General features: G+C 36.4%; 1 protein-coding gene across 1 annotated transcript in view; it reads left to right on the plus strand.

The window, feature by feature from the left end:
• The window catches only part of CCDC178 (coiled-coil domain containing 178), a 460,722-nt gene that overhangs the window by 61,149 nt on the left and 381,968 nt on the right, over positions 1 to 17,605 (plus strand). Inside the window, exon 9 of the mRNA XM_064293218.1 lies at positions 1,208 to 1,361. Coding sequence (XP_064149288.1) covers positions 1,208 to 1,361 — 154 coding nt within the window. The remainder of the gene's footprint in view (positions 1 to 1,207; positions 1,362 to 17,605) is intronic.

Raw genomic sequence — 17,605 nt, forward strand, 5'->3', positions numbered from 1 at the left:
GTTACTTGTTGGTTTAATTTTCATTTCTGTAGTCAGGGTGTGTCTTTAAATTTCATTCGCCCTTACCTTTGGCATCAGAGTTGGTGCATGGGAACCTGCGCCAATTCGATAAGCATGCCATATGTTTATAGGCCATTGACACTTCTTGTGAATTGCTTATTTGTATTGTCTGCTCATTTGTCTATTGGTTAATATTTTTTATTCCTTATTGATTTGTAGGCGTTGATTGCATATAAACGATTAACTCTTTTGTCCTATATGAGTTGCAAATAAACCTCCTGGTCTATTTCTCTTTTCATTCATGATGTCTTAAAAAAATTGGGATTATTTGTATTAATTACTGATATTTTATGAAAATGACAATTTTACGATATTCTTTGTGCTTTTTTTCTGACATTAAACTCAAACACTTTTATGTAAAGACACTGTTATATTTGGAATGTGTGTTCTGCCTCCCAGGTAAGATAAAGAACTATGTGGCTCACAGATCTTTTGCGGAGGGTCACGCAGGATCAAAGAACTCCTTGTCAGTTACTTGTTTATTTCTAGTTTCCTCCATTTTATCTCTAACACTGTGGGGGAGACCCAACCCTAAATTAAGGTTATAATAACTAGGAGCCTGGCCTTTTCACCTCTACCTCTTGTCTCCTTTTTTCTACCTTTCCATCCCTTTCCCACCCAGTCTCTGAATCAGAGGTGCTTAAGTCTCTTACTTAAAGTCAAATCAAAACGCAGTTTGTGTTGCACACCAACTTCTAATCATTTACACACCACTTTTTTTTCCCCCTTAATTCCTTTCCCTTGGAAACATAAATACTACTGGTGAATTTTTTTTTTCTGTTTAATTCATTTCTAAGTGGTTGTTAGTTGCAATCGAGTCTATTCCCACTCATAGCAACCCCATATGTGTAGAGTAGAATTGCTTCCTGGGGTTTTCAAGGCTGTGACCTTTAGGAACCAGTGAATCAAGCCTGTCTTTTGAGGCACCGCTGGGTGGGTTTGAAATGCCAACCCATTGGCTAGTTGATCACTTAACTATTTGTGCCACCTGGGATCTCCTGGTACTTTGCAGGAATCGGAATTGCCCTGGGATGGAAGAAATTTTAGGGATAGATAAATTCCATTGATTCATACTGTTAAGTCAGAAACTAATTTAAATATAGTTGTCTTTTCAAAGAGGACAAAATCAATTGTGTTTTTCTCTTAGGAAAGAGATAGATAAACTTAATAGTCTGTATGTTCACTACTCCACATCTATAGAAAATGTTAACTTGAATATTGTGGAGAATGAAGAGGCAGTGACTGAAGCACTGAAGGAAACAAAGTCGTCAACAAATGAGTTAGCGACTTTATCAAGAAGGGTGAGTTTTTTCATATCTAAAAAAAAAATACTTTAGTTATAAGCCCTGAATGTGAAATTTTATCTTCAATAATTAAATAGCAGTTAACTAATTTTCTGTGTTAGTACTTTTCTATTGCTATCATAAAAAATTACCACAGATTTAGCAGCTTAAAACAACAGCCATTTACTGTTTCAAAGTGTCTCTGGGTCAGAAATCAGGGCATAGCATGGCTCAGCTGGTTCCTCTCCTCCAAGTCTCAGAAGACCAAAATCAAGTTATCAGCAGGCCTGTGTTCCTTTCAGGACATTTGGGGAATGAATCTGCTTTCAGACTCATTCAGGTTACTGGCAGCGTTCAGTTATTGCTTGTGGTTATAGAACTGAAGTCCTTGTTTCCTTGCTGGCTGTCAGATGACCGGTGGAGTGTGGGGATTCTCAGCTTCTAGAAGCTGCCTACAAACCCTGGCTAATGGCTCCCTTCATCCTTAAAACTGGCAATGGTGGGTGGAGTCCTTTTCATTCTTCATATCTGTCTGACTTTCTCCTATGCTTCATCTTTCCTGCTTTCCATTTCTGCCACATCTCATTAAGCTAGTAAAAGGAAACAATAGTATATGGAAATAATAATATACTAAAAGGAAATAATATACACATTCCTGTTCCAATTTACACTTCCCACCTAGTATTAAAAAAGTGTTCTTTTGTCACTTTTTATTATGTCTCTTTAATTGTATCTCATTATGACTTTTTATTAACTTATAATTATTAATAGAACTGAGCATATTTTCTAATTGTACTATAGACGAAGGTTTGCAGAGCAAATTAATTTCTCATTAGACAGTTAATACACATATCGTTTTGTGATATAGCTTGCTAATCCTTCAACTTGTCAACGCTCTCTCCTTCTTGACCTCAGGCTCCCCATTACCAGCTTTCCTGTCCCCTCCTGCCTTCTTGCCCCTGCCCCTGGGCTGGTGCGCCCTTTTAGTCTCTTTTTTTCTTATGGGCCTGTCTAATCTTTGGCTGAAGGGTGAACTTCAGCACTGAGTTAAAACGGTGTCCAGGGGTCATACTCTTGAGGTTTCTCCAGTCTCTGTCAGACCAGTAAGTTGGATCTTTTTTTTTTTGTGAATTAGAATTTTGTTCTACCTTTTTCTCCATCTCTGTTTAGGACCCTCTATTGTGATCCCTCTCAAAGCAGTCAGTCGTGGTAGCCATACACCATCTAGTTGTGCTGGACTCAGTCTGGTGAAGGCTGCGGTAGTTGTGGTCCATTAGTCCTTGGACTAATCTTTACCTTGTGTCTTCGGTTTTCTTCCTTCTCCCTTGCTCCAGACAGGGTAGGACAAGTGGAGTACCTTAGATGGCCAATCACAAGCTTTTAAGACCCCAGATGCTACTCACCAAAAAAAAAAAAAAAATTTTTTTTTTTTTTTAGGATATAAAACATTTTCTTTATAAACTATCGTTTTGCCAATTAAGCTAGATGTCCCCCAAGTCCATGGTTCAGCCCTCAGCTTAGTAATTCAGGCCCTGAGGAGTTTGGATATGTCTATGAAGCTCCCATGACCTTGCCTTGGTCAAGTTGTGCTGACTTCCCCTGTATTGTGTACTGTCCTACCCTTCACTGAAGTTACTGGCTATCTGTTGTCTAGTTAGCGTTTTTCCCTACCCCCTCCCCTCCCTAGTAACCATCAAAGATTTTTTCATTCTGTTTATGAACCTTTTCATGAGTTTTTATTATAGTGGTCTCATACAGTGTTTGTCTTTTTGTGATTGACATACTTCACTCAGCATGATGCCCTCCAGATTCATCCATGTTGGGAAATGTTTCACAGATTCATCATTGTTCTTTATACTTGAGTAGTATTCCATTGTGTGTATGTACCATAGTTTGTTTATCCATTCATCTGTTGATGGGCATCTAGGTTGTTTCCACCTTTTTGCTACTGTGAACAACACTATAGTGAACACGGGTGTGCATATGTCTGTTTGTGGTGACGGCTCTTATTTCTCTAGGATATATTCCTAGGAGTAGGATTGCTAGATCATATGGTAATTTTATTTCTAGCTTTTTAAGGAACAGCCATATTGTTTTCCAAAATGGTTGTACCATTTTGCATTCCCATCAGTAGTGCATAAATAAGAGTTCCAATTTCCCTGCAGCCTCTCCAACATTTGTTATCTTCTGTTTTTTGATTTGTGCCAGTAATGTCAGGGTGAGATGGTATCTCATTGTGGTTTTGATTTGCATTTCTCTAATGGCCGTTGATCAAGAGCAATTTCCTCATGTGTCTGTTAGCAGCCTGAATGTCTACTTTGGTGAAGTGTCTGTTCATATCCTTTGCCCATTTTTTAACTGGATTAATTGTCTTTTTGTTATAGAGGTGCTGGATATATTCCTATAGATTTTAGAAATTAGACCTTTGTCACATTTCTCATAGCAAAAAAAATTTTCCCAGTCTGTAGGCACTCTTTTTTGGTGAAAGGACCCACCACTCCCACTGCCATTGAGTCGATTCTGACTCATAGCGACCCTTTAAGACAGAGTAGAAAGGACTGAGCATATTTTAATGTTTTTTCTGGGGGTCCTTTGTATTTTCTTTTTTATGAAAAAGCCACTCATGTTTTTTCTCCCCCCATATGTTGGGTGCCAAGAAATATGGAAGACAGCTTCCTGGCCAACTGACTAGAAGAGATCCATATTTATGCTTATTCCCAAGAAAGATAATCCAACCGAATGTGGAAATTATAGAAAAATATCATTAATATCACATGCAAGCAAAATTTTGCTGAAGATCATTCAAAAACGGCTGCAGCAGTACATCGACAGGGAACTGCCAGAAATTCAGGCCGATTTCAGAAGAGGACATGGAACCAGGGATATCATTGCTAATGTCAGATGGATCCTGGCTGAAAGCAGAGAATACCAGAAGGATGTTTACCTGTGTTTTACTGACTTTGCAAAGGCTGTGTGGACCATAACAAACTATGGATAACACTGCGAAGAATGGGAATTCCAGAACACTTAGTTGTGCTTATGAGAAACCTTTACAAAGATCAAGAGGCAGTTGTTGGGACAGAACAAGGGGATACTGAGTGGTTTATAGTCAGGAAAGGTGTGCATCAGGGTTGTATTCTTTCAGCATACCTATTTAATCTGTATGCTGAACAAATAATCCGAGAAGCTGGACTATACAAAGAAGAACGGGTCATCAGGATTGGAGGAAGACTCATTAACAACCTGCGTTATGCAGATGACACAACCTTGCTTGCTGAAAGTGAGGAGGACTTGAAGCACTTACTAATGAAGATCAAAGACCACAGCCTTCAGTATGGATTACTCCTCAACATAAAGAAAACAAAAATCCTCACAACTGGACCAATGAGCAACATCATGATAAACGGAGAAAAGATTGGAGTTGTCAAGGATTTCATTTTACTTGGATCTACAATCAACAGCCATGGAAGCAGCAGTCAAGAAATCAAAAGATGCATTGCATTGGGCAAATCTACTGCAAAGGACCTCTTCAAAGTGTTGAAGAGGAAAGATGTCACCTTGAAGACTAAGGTGAGCCTGACCGAAGCCATGGTATTTTCAATCACATCATATGTATGTGAAAGCTGGACAATGAATAAGGAAGACAGAAGAAAAGTTGACGCCTTGGAATTGTGGTGTTGGCGAAGAACATTGAATACGCTGTGGACTGCCAAAAGAACGAACAAATCTGTCTTAGAAGTGCGGCCAGAATGCTCCTTAGAGGTAAAGATGGTGAGACTGTGTGTTACATACTTCAGACATGTTGTCAGGAGGGATCAGTCCCTGAAGAAGGACATCATGCTTGGCAGAGTACAGGGTCAGTGGAAAAGAGGAAGACCCTCAACGAGGTGGATTGACACAGTGGCTGCAACAATGAGCTCAAGCATAGCAGCAATGGTAAGGATGGCTCAGGACCGGGCAGTGTTTCCTTCTGTTGTGCATAGCATTGCTAGGAGTCGGAACCAACTCTACAGCACCTAACAACAACAACGTGCTGGGTGGTTGCTTATCTTTTTAATTGATTTGTAAGAATTTGTTGTATATTATGGATACTAAATCTTTATCAATTACATATGTTAAAAATATTTTCTCCCAGTCTTTTCATTTCTTTGGAGCCGTGGTGGCTGATAATCAAAAGATCAGCAGTTTGAATCCACCAGCTTCTCCTTAGAAACCCTATGGAACAGTTCTACTCAGACGTATAGGGTCACTATGAGTCAGAAATGACTTTACGGCAAGAGGTTACATTTCTTTATTGTAACTTCTGATGACAAGAAATTTCAGTTTTAATGTAGTAAAGGTTATAAATATTTTTTGTTGAGCTTTGTCCTTTCCTGAACTGGTTTAAGAATATTTTTCTAATACAAAGTAATAAAAAGAAATTCTCCCTTTATTTTAAATGTTTTTAATTTTGCTTTTCATATTTAAGTGATCAGTCAGTATGAAATTTATGTATGAGTATGATATGAAGTGTATCACGGATTACATTTCTCCTTATACAGAAAATAAACTGTTACAATAAAATGTATTGATGTGTTTCTTCTTTATATATTAATATTCACTGTTGTCTCTGTCACAGAGCAAGCTTCCATATTTATGTGGATCTCTTTTTTCATTGCCTTTTTTCTCTGTTTGTTCTACTTAACCATCTTCACCTTAATACTCCATGTCCACGTTTTTAAACTTCTGTAATGAGTCTTGATTATCTATAATGGAGAACACAAAATGTTATAATTCCTTAGGAATTTTAGGCTATTGTTGGTTCTTATCCTTCTGTATAAATTTTGACACTGTTTTGTTCAGTTCTTTCAGAAATTTTGTTGGAATTTTATTGGAATTGCATTTACTGATGGATGATTTGGCAGAGAAATAAAATCTTTATGCTAGGACTTTCTAACTGTAAACATGATCTATCATTCCATTTATCTAGGTATTCTTTCAAAATTGGGCCTTAACCAATTTCCTTTGAACCTTATAGAAAGCAAACTTTGTTTGCAAAATTAGGCTGTGATCAATCTTGGACAAATTAACCTTTCCCTCTTCATAGAATTTTAAGGTAATCTTTTTAGAATTGATTTTTAATGTAACTGATTTGTTTATAAAGGTGGTCTCATGTAATAGAAGTTGTTTAAGATTTGTTAAGACTTAATTTGTCCTGATATATAGGCAATTGCATAAATATCCATCTGGAATGACAACGTTTTCTCTGCTTTTGAGAAAACAATTCTAAATAGGTTCCTTTAGTCAATTGTGCAAATTGTATTAGTCTTTTTTTTATTTCTGATTTATTTTCTGACTAACTTATCAATTATTTTGAGAACTATGTTAAAAAGTCTCCATATGATAGTAGACTTCTCCATTACTTTTTTCTAAGTTTCAGTTTTTTCCCTGTATATAATTCAAAACCATGTGTTTAGATGAAAATAAGTTTAGAATGTGTAGAATTGTAATACACTATTCCTGGAACTTTTGGAATACACATTTCACTTACTATATCTGAAGCATAATCAATATCTTGACCTTCTCCCTGAACAGTTCAAGAACCTTAGCATCATTTCCTCACATACTCTTTTTTCGCATCATTTTATGCCTATCTTTTTTTATTAACCAAATCAAAAACCAAAACCATTGCCGTTCAGTTGATTCCAACCCATAGCAACCCTTTAGGACAGAGTAGAACTGCCCCATAGGGTTTCAAAGGAGCTGCTGGTGGATTTGAATTGCTGACCTTTTGGTTAGCAGCCAAGCTCTTAACAAATGCACCACCAGGACCCCGTCTTTCTTCTTACTACCTATACATTAGCTATTTTGTTTATGTAATAAATGTTTCTGTATTTTTATCCCTAGTTTAACATTTTGCACAAAATTCTCCTTGTTTATCCAACCTTCCTACTGGGATTATTTTCTTTTGTGTTACTAAAGTATATATCTTACAAGCTTCTCTGATGAGATTCAAGTCACAGTAGATTCTCAGAATTTTGTTTCTCTGAAAATGCCTTGGTTTTATCCTCATTCCTATAATGTAGGCAATATGCACCAGAGTTAATAGGCAAGTGATTTACACCACTATATAGGGGATAGAGCCCAGAACTCAGCCAAAAATAAAGAAGTATCCAGAAATAGGCAGGACTAAAAACACTGAACTAAAAACACTAAAATAAAAAAGCACTAGACTGAAGTGCTGGAGGGGATATGATGGGATCTATGAGTGGAAGGAAACTGATCCTAGATAGTAATACAAGGCTCTCTCTGATTCGTCCTTACTTGTCTGTGTAGCCTCTCTTGATACCCCTTTCCCTCTAACTCTATACGCTAACCAAATGGAACTACTTGACACAGAACGTGCCTTGTGCTTTCTTTCTTCCAACTCTTCATCAATACCATTTTCTCTAATTTTAAAGTCAAATTTGACATTGCTCATTCCCTCAACCTCACCATCGTCTGGTAAAATCTTATTTTCAACCTCAAGTTAGAAGAAGGAAAATCCTGGTGAAACTGTCCTCACTTTCTTCCATCTGCTTTGAAGCCTAACTCACCCTGTGTTCACCTCTATACTCGTACTTAATAGCATTCTATTGAAATCAGTGATTACTTATCTACTTCTTTCTAGATGGTAAGGTGTTTTTTTTTTTTAATTTTATTGTAAATGGTAAGATTTTTTTAACAAATTAACATTTTGTTGCATTTAAAGTGAAAGTTTACACTGCCAATTAGGTTCCTATTTAACAATTTCTACACAAATTACTCATTGGTTACATTTTTCACAATGTGTCATCATTTTCTTTCATTCCATAATGGTTGTACCATTTCCAACATTCTAGTTTCGCTGGCCCCTTACCTTCTCATCTTTGTTTTAGAGTAATTTTTGACCATTTGGTCTCATATAGATGTTTTTTTTAAAGGAGCTTATTACTTACAGGTGACATCTTTTATTTTATGCGCCAATCTGTTGTTTAGTTAAAAGGTGACCTCAAGAGAGAATTTCGGTTTAAGGTTTAAAGGGTATCTCAGGGTGATAGTCTCTGGGAGTCCTCTAGTCAGTACTGGTCCAGTAAGTCTGGACTTTTTAAGAATTTGAGTTCTGTTCCACATTTGTCTCTCATTTTATTAGGTTCCATGTATAGTGGCCCTGATCATAACGGTCAGTAGTGGTAACTGGGCACCTTCTAGCTCTTCTGGCCTCAGGGTAGACAAGGCCATGGTTCATGTATACTATTTGTCCTGTAGACTACTTTCTTCTCTGATTCTTTGCTTGCCTTCCTTCTCTTTTGTTCCAAAGAAGTAGACACCAATAGTCGTATTTTAGATGGCTGCTTGCAAGCTTTTAGGACCTCAGACACTACTCACCACATTGGAATGTAGAACATACACTTTTTGAACTATTATTATGCCAACTGAATTTTCTCGTGAATATTTGGTTGCCTCTAAGAAGTAGGGTTGCTATGAGTCAGACCTGACTCAACAGCAGTGAGTTTACTTTTTTGGTTTAAGAAGAATCTGTACCTATGTACCCTAGTGGTTTATTATATATATGAATGCATACCTGTATGCACATATGCCTATAGATATGTCTATCTGTGTACACATATGTACCCACAGAGTCATAGCCATACACATATATGCCTATATGCATAGTTGTGCAATCAATTATAATAAAAATGATAAACAGCAACATCATGATAAGCGGAGAAAATATTGAAGTTGTCAAGGATTTTATTTTACTTGGATCCGTAATCAATGCCCACGGAAGAAGCAGCAGTCAACAAATCAAACAACATATTGCATCAAGCAAATCTGCTGCAAAAGACCTCTTTCCAGTGTCAAAAAGCAAAGAGGTCACCTGAAGGAGTAAGGTGTGCCTGACCCAAGCCATGGTGTTTTCAGGTGCCTTATATACATGCAAAAGCTGGACAATGAATGAGAAAGAATGAAGAAGAATTGATGCCTTTGAATTATGGTGTTGGTGAAGAATACTGAAAATACTATGGACTGCCAGAAGACAAACAAATCTGTCTTGGAAGAAGTACAGCCAGAATGCTTCCTAGAAATGAGGATGGTGAGACTTTGTCTCACTTACTTTGGACATGTTATCACGAGGGATCAGTTCCTGGAGAGGGACATCATGTTTGGTAAAGCAGAGAGTCAGTGAAAAAGAGGAAGGCCCTCAATGAGATGGATTGACACAGTGGCTTCAATAGTGTGCTCAAACATAGCAATGATTGTGAGGATGGTGCAAAACTGGGTAGTGTTTCATTCTGTTGTACATGGGGCCACTATGAGTCAGAAATGATTAGACAGCACTTCATAATAACAACAGATATTTTTTGGTTGTTGTTGGGAATTGCATTGCATTTTATGTTATACCTTTGGGTAGCTTCCATAGTACCAGTCCCATTTTAGATACTCAGTAAATGATTTTTAAATGAATGAGTGAATCAAAGAATTTATGAAAGAGAGGAAGAGGAAGAGAGAGGAAAGAAGGGAGAAATGGGGGAAAGAAGAAAGGAAGAAAAAAGGATAAACAGTTATATCTTTTGAGTCCAGAAGGAACTTGGTGAAGTATAGATATTCGAGTAATTTTGATGATATAGAGGAATGCATGTCGCTTTCTAAAATATATAGTAGTCATTGAAAGTCACTCTAAGCACCAGGGATAGAATAACTATTAAAATTTTGAAAATATTTTGTAGTGTTATCAAATAGTTATGACCTCAATTTATTAACTATGCTGAAACTTGTCATCTGCAAAAATATCACAGTTAATGAAATATTTTTGAAGAAAGAAAAGTTCATTCAATGAATGTAGAAACAATCACTTTTTAAACTTCTTTGGTCATTTCTAAAATAGCAGGTCTGGCCTTCCTTAATTTGACGTAATAGTAAGATCTTATTTTTGATGAGGCATTGTAGATATGCTTATAAGGTTAGAAATAATTTTCAATAGTAGAGATAATTTAGGGGACTACCGTGCTTTCTAGGGAAGATGAGAACATGATGAAGTTTGTATATATATTAATTTTTTTTTTTTGTATTTTGCTATTACAAAAATCTTTAAGCTACGTTTTCGAAGAGAGCATGTTAAGCACTCAATTAAAAGCAATGATGTGCATGATTTCCATGCATTATTTTTTGGTATGCAATTGAAATTTTTAGTTCAAGAGAAGAATAAAAGATTTGTGCTGCCTAATTGCACATACAACCTAACCTTTTTTTTTTTTTAATTTCAAGATGCATCATGCTTCCAATATAGTCTTTAACTTATTAACATACACTTTAAATTATGCAGTCATCGCATCTAGGAAAACACATTTTCCCTCTACAAACATTTCTACAACAGCTTTTGTTACCCTGAAAATATTTTGAAATTGGTTGAGTACTTAAAAAATAAAATGAAGATGAAATTTTTTTTTAATTTAAAGCAGATGTTTTCTTACGTGTAATTTGTATCTTCTTGTATCGTTTGGCAATATATTTTTAGAAAGTAGTTTTATTGTCTAAGACTCTTAATTTCCTGTGCAATAAAAGCAGCCATCTACATTTTATTTTATCCAGTCATATAAGAATATAAGACAATAAAACATGACTTTTTAAAGATTTGGAAATGTTTTTTATTTTTGTATTTCGTTAAACAATGAGATAGGCATGCTTCTTTTTTTATAATTCAGATTGTAATTAAAGACTGTAGATTGGTAGATCCCTTTTGCATATAAGCTGGCATTTCATAATTTTTGAAAGTTGTTTGTGTTAGCAGAAAGGTAATATTTGCTACTAACTGGTCTGCGTACTAAAAAAATGGTATAAATCCAAATATCACAAAACATCCATCCAGCTTTACTCTTTGATTTGTATTTTTGCTTCAAAATCTTTCAGATTAAGAAATATTATTATCGAGAAGTAGATAAGCCAATAATTATTACTATCAATTTGTCAAATAAGAAACAAGCCTAAAGAGATTGAGCTATTTTCTCATGGACCCAAAGCTAAGTGGTGGAGCCATACAACCCAAGTTTTTAGACTATGTTTTATTGTGTACTCTTCATACACATTACATGGATAAAATGAGATAACATATATAAACTATATATTGCTAATGCTTTTAATGATAAGATATGAATCCCTTATTAAGGGATTGATTTTTATAATATTAAAATATTACTAATATTTTATTGTGTGGCATATAAATGAAATGTTAAATAATGTAAAAATAGGCTTCATTGTCTTTTCCTTTATTTTAAAGAAGCTTTTAATTGTTATCTAGATATTAATTTCAAATGTATGCTCATTATCATGCTAAATAATTTTTAATATAGTCGGGGTACAAAAACTGTTTATTAGAAGTAGATGTCGACGTATAGAAAGTGTTTTTTGAGCATCTGTGCAGATGATTTTAAAGAGTTTCTCATTTGACCTATTGAAATGATGTATTATATTAATAGTTTTCTAAGTAGTAAATCATTTTAAAATGCTTGGGATGAACTCTGGTTATGGTTTATTGTTCTTTTAATTTACTGCTGAGTTTGATTTGCAAGTATTTAGGATATTGCATCCATATTCATAAGTGATTTTGTATTCCAGTGTTCTTAATTTTAGCTATATTTGATAGATTTTGTTACCAGGAATATGCTAGCTTCATTAAATGGATTGTGAAGCATTTCTTCTTTTCTTATTACCTGGAGAAGTTAATATAGACTTAATGACTTATCCTTGAAAATTTGATAGAACATGTTGGTGAAAATTTAACTTTGGTGGTTTTTTTTTTCTTCCCCCATTGTTTGAATTATTGCTTTCCTTTTCATGAACTATTAATTTATTTCATCATGTTATTAGTATTATCAGGCTATATATTTCTTCTTGCGGCTAATTTGTAATTTTTTAATGGCCTAGAAAATAATCCAAATGGATTAAGGTTTTCAGATGTATTTTCATATTATATAGAGTGCTCTTTTACAAATTTTGTTTATGTCTTCTCTCTCATTATACATATTATTTTCACTTTTTAAATTAGATTTTTAAAATTTTAATTGAATTTTTAAAAATTGAGATAGTGAATTCCTGAGGTGGGGCCAAGATGGCTGACTAGGTAGAAGCTACCTCGGATCCCTCTTGCAACAAAGACTCGGAAAAACAAGTGAATCGGTCACATACATGACAATCTACGAGCCGTAACCATCAAACACAGATCTAAACAGTTGACCTGTGTGACAGAGACTGAGAACGAACAACCACGGGGAAGCAACAACTGCTTCCGGAGCCTGGAGTCAGTGTCCCAGTCAGAAAACTTTGGCGCCGGGCTTTGGACAGGGCGCAGGGGAGCTGAGCACGGCATCCTGAGACGGCACAAACACAGGAGGCAGCCCTAACCCCCAGAAGTGACCTCGGAGGAAGCCCACCCAGTGCACACAGACAGCGCAGTGACGCGACTGACAGGAGGAGAAGTCACCAGGAGGCAGTGACTGATTTTGGAGCCTGGAGTGTGGTGTCCCAGCCGGGGAAACTGGCACTGGGCTTTGGACTAGAAGCAGAGGAACTGACCACAGCTTCTGAGACAGCACAAGCACAGGACACGGTCCTGACCCCCAGGGGCAATCTTGACCCAGCCAATGCACACAGGCTACACACCCCTCGGGAATCTCAGATAAAACAGTCATCACCAAACAAGATAAGTTACTTTGTCTATATTCTGGGGTGCTACTCTCTCCTATGTATCTGATCCCTCCCCTCCCCTTCCTAGACAGCTTTATTAACATTGGAATTTCCTGAGCCAGAGAGTGAAGTGCTCTGCAGTTTTTCTTTCTTTTTTGGTCTTTTCCAAACCCGTTCTCCTGGCCAGAGAGAAGCAGCTACAAAAAACCCAGGGACCAAAAATCCTTCCCTAATTGGACTAAAAATACAGAACAAGCTCCAGCCAAGCATATGAGATCCACACTCTTGGGCTTTCATCCCTACAGGGAACAAGGTGGCTATTATAATACAAAGGCAATTCTGATAGGGATCTGACTGTAATTGTTTTAGCGGATTACTGGAAAGACAAGTTTCCCAGGTCTGATATCTCTACCTATTAAACAGAGCCCTCACTGACCCACAATGGGGAACTGAGGGCTGAAGCTCCCCCCAGACCACCTAGCCTCCTGCCTTAGGCCTCTAAGGATGGTGATGCCTACCAATCTGTAGAGGTACATGCATTGGGTGCCTAAGTTACAGCTGCAGAGCCCACCCACCAAAGTGCTTTAGGAATAGAGACACACCTACCTCACTGGCACTTGGGGGAAGCCTGTCAGCATCCTGCCACCACTGGAGTGTGACCCCTGCTGCTACTAGAATCTGGTGCACACAACTATCACCACTACTCCTCTAGGTGGATAGGTGACAGTCTGCAGCACACAGTTGATGACCCAAAATCAGATTCTACTCAAGAATAGTGAATGAACTCTTAGGCTTATATATCTGGTAATGGCCCAAATCAGCTGGTAAGAGGACATAAGTGAGTCAAGGGCTACAACAATCAAGACAGCACAGTCTAGTACCCCATCCACGTATATTGAAAGAAAACAAAACAAGATAAGACTCAGTGAGCAAATATAAAATAAATCACTACAATATCTTATAGATGGCACAGAGACAGCAGTCAATATCAAACCACATAAAGAAGCAGACCATGATTGCTTCTACAACTCCCCAGACTGAAGAATCAAAACCTTTCCCAAATGAAGATACAATCCTGGAATTGCCAGATGCAGAATATAAAAAAACTAATTTACAGAATGCTTCAAGACATCAGGGATGACCTCAAAAATGAAATAAGGCAATCTACAGAAAAAGCCAAGGAATACACTGATAAAGCAGTTCAGGAAATCAAAAAGATTTTCAAGAACGTAGTGGAAAAATTAATAAGCTGCAAGAATCCATAGAGAGACAGCATTCAGAAATCCAAAAGATTAACAGTAAAATTACAGAATTAGACAACTCAATAGGAAGTCAGAGGAGCAGACTCGAGCAATTAGAATGCAGAGTGGGGGACCTGGAGGACAAGGGAGTTGACACTAAGATAGCTGAAAAAAGATCAGATAAAAGAATTAAAAAAAAAAAAATGAAGAAACCCTAAGAATCATGTGGGACTCTATCAAGAAGAATAACTTCCGTGTGATTGGAGTCCCAGAACAGGGAGGGATAACAGAAAACACAGAGAGAATAGTTGAAGATCTGCTGACAGAAAACTTCCCTGACATCATGAAAGACAAAAGGATATCTATCCAAGATGCTCATCGAACCCCATATAAGATTGATCCAAAAAGAAAAACACCAAGACATATTATCATCAAACTTGCCAAAACCAAAGATAAAGAGAAAATTTTAAAAGCAGCCAGGGATAAAAGAAAGGTCTCCTACAAAGGAGAATCAATAAGTTCAGACTACTCAGCAGAAACCATGCAGTCAAGAAGGCAATGGGATGATATATATAGAGCACTGAAGGAGAAAAACTGCCAGCCAAGGATCAAAACTCTCTCTCAAATATGAAGGTGAAATTAAAACATTTACAGATAAACACAAGCTTAGAGAATTTGCAAAAACCAAACCAAAGCTACAAGAAATACTAAAGGAAATTGTTTGGTCAGAAAATCAATAATATCAGATACCAGCACAACACAAGGTCACAGAACAGAATGTCCTGATATCAACTCAAATAGGGAAATCACAAAAACAAATTAGGATTAATTTTAAAAAGAAAAAAAAGCTCAAAACAGGGAATCATTGAAGTCAATATGTAAAAGATCACAATAATCAAAAAGAGGGACTAAATACAGAAGGCATAGAACTGTCATATGGAGAGGGAAACAAGACGATATAGCACAATACAAGTTAGGTTTTTACATAGAAAAATAGGGGTAAATATTAAGGTAACCACAAAGAGGTATAACAACTCCATAACTCAAAATAAAAATCAAGAAAAATGTAATGACTCAGCAAACATAAATTCAACTACTATGAAAATAAGGAACACACAATTTACAATGAAAAACGTCTCAGCACAAAAAGTAAGTGGAAAAATGAAATTGTTAACAATACACACAAAAAGGCATCAAAATGACAACACTAAACACATACTTATCTATAATTACGCTGAATGTAAATGGACTAAATGCACCAATAAAGAGACAGAGAGTCTCAGACTGGATAAAGAAACACGATCCATCTATATGCAGCCTACAAGAGACGCACCTTAGACTTAGAGACACAAACAAACTAAAACTCAAAGGATGGGAAAAATATATCAAGCAAACAACAAGCAAAAAAGAGCAGTAGTAGCAATATTAATTTCTGACAAAATAGACTTTAAAGTTTAATCCACCACAAAGGATAAAGAAGGACACTATATAATGATTAAAGGGACAATAGACCAGGAAGATATAACCATATTAAATATGTATGCACCCAATGACAGGGCTGCAAGATACATAAAACAAACTTTAACAGAACTGAAAAGTGAGATAGACACCTCCACAATTATAGTAGCAGACTTCAACACACCACTTTTGGAAAAGGACAGGACATCCAGTAAGAAGCTCAATAGAGACATGGAAGACCTAATTGCTACAATCAACCAACTTGACCTCATAGACTTATACAGAACACTCCACCCAAGAGCCGCAAAGTGTATTTTTTTTTTCCTAGTGCACATGGAACATTCTCTAGAATAGACCACATATTAGGTCATAAAACAAACCTTTGCAGAATCCAAAACATTGCAATATTACAAAGCATCTTCTCAGACCACAAGGCCATAAAAGTGGAAATCAATAACAGAAAACTCGGGGAAAAGAAATCAAATACTTGGAAATTGAACAATACCCTGCTCAAAAAAGACTGGGTTATACAAGACATTAAGGAGGGAAAAAAGAAATTCATAGAATGCAACGAGAATGAAAATACTTCCTATCAAAACCTCTGGGACACAGCAAAAGCAGTGCTCAGAGGCCAATTTATATCGATAAATGCACACATACATAAAGAAGAAAGAGCCAAAATCTGAGAACTGTCCTTACAACTTGAACAAATAGAAAGTGAGCAACAAAAGAACCCGTCAGGCACCAGAAGAAAACAAATAGTAAAAATTAGAGCTGAACTAAATGAATTAGAGAACAGAAAAACAATTGAAAGAATTAACAAAGCCAAAAGCTGGTTCTTTGAAAAATTAACAAAATTGATAAACCATTGGCCAGACTGACTGAAGAAATACAGGAAAGGAAACAAATAACCCGAATAAGAAATGAGATGGGCCACATCACAACAGATCCAACTGAAATTAAAAGGTTCATATCAGATTATTACGAAAAATTGTACTCTAACAAATTTGCAAACCTAGAAGATATGGATGAATTCCTAGAAAAACACTACCTACCTAAACTAACACAATCAGAAGTAGAACAACTAAATAGACCCATAACAAAAAAAGAGATTGAAAAGGTAATCAAAAAACTTCCAACAAAAAAAGCCCTGGCCCGGACGGCTTCACTGCAGAGTTCTAAATTGTCAGAGAAGAGTTAACACCACTACTACTAAAGGTATTTCAAAGTATAGAGAATGATGGAATACTACCTAACTCATTCTATGAAGCCACTATATCCCTGATACCAAAACCAGGTAAAGACACCACAAAAAAAGAAAATTACAGACCTATATCTCTCATGAACATAGATGCAAAAATCCTCAACAAAATTCTGGCCAATACAATTCAACAACATATCAAAAAAAATAATCCACCACAACCAAGTGGGATTTATACCAGGTATGCAAGGTTGGTTTAATATTAGAAAAACCATTAATGTAATCCACCATATAAATAAAACAAAAGACAAAACCCACATGATCTTATCAATTGATGCAGAAAAGGCATTTGACAAAGTCCAACACCCATTTATGATAAAAACTCTTACCAAAATAGGACTTGAAGGAAAATTCCTCAACATAATAAAGGGCATCTATAGAAAGCCAACAGCCAACATCACCCTAAATGGAGAGAACCTGAAAGCATTTCCCTTGAGAACAGGAACCAGACAAGGATGCCCTTTATCACCACTCTTATTCAATATTGTGCTAGAGGTCCTAGCCAGAGCAATTAGGCTAGACAAAGAAATAAAGGGCATCCGGATTGGCAAGAAGGAAGTAAAATTATCTCTATTTGCAGATGACATGATCTTATACACAGAAAACCCTAAGGAATCCTC

Source organism: Loxodonta africana, chromosome 11 (assembly GCF_030014295.1).
Source record: "Loxodonta africana isolate mLoxAfr1 chromosome 11, mLoxAfr1.hap2, whole genome shotgun sequence".
NCBI classification, from domain to species: Eukaryota; Metazoa; Chordata; class Mammalia; order Proboscidea; family Elephantidae; genus Loxodonta; species Loxodonta africana.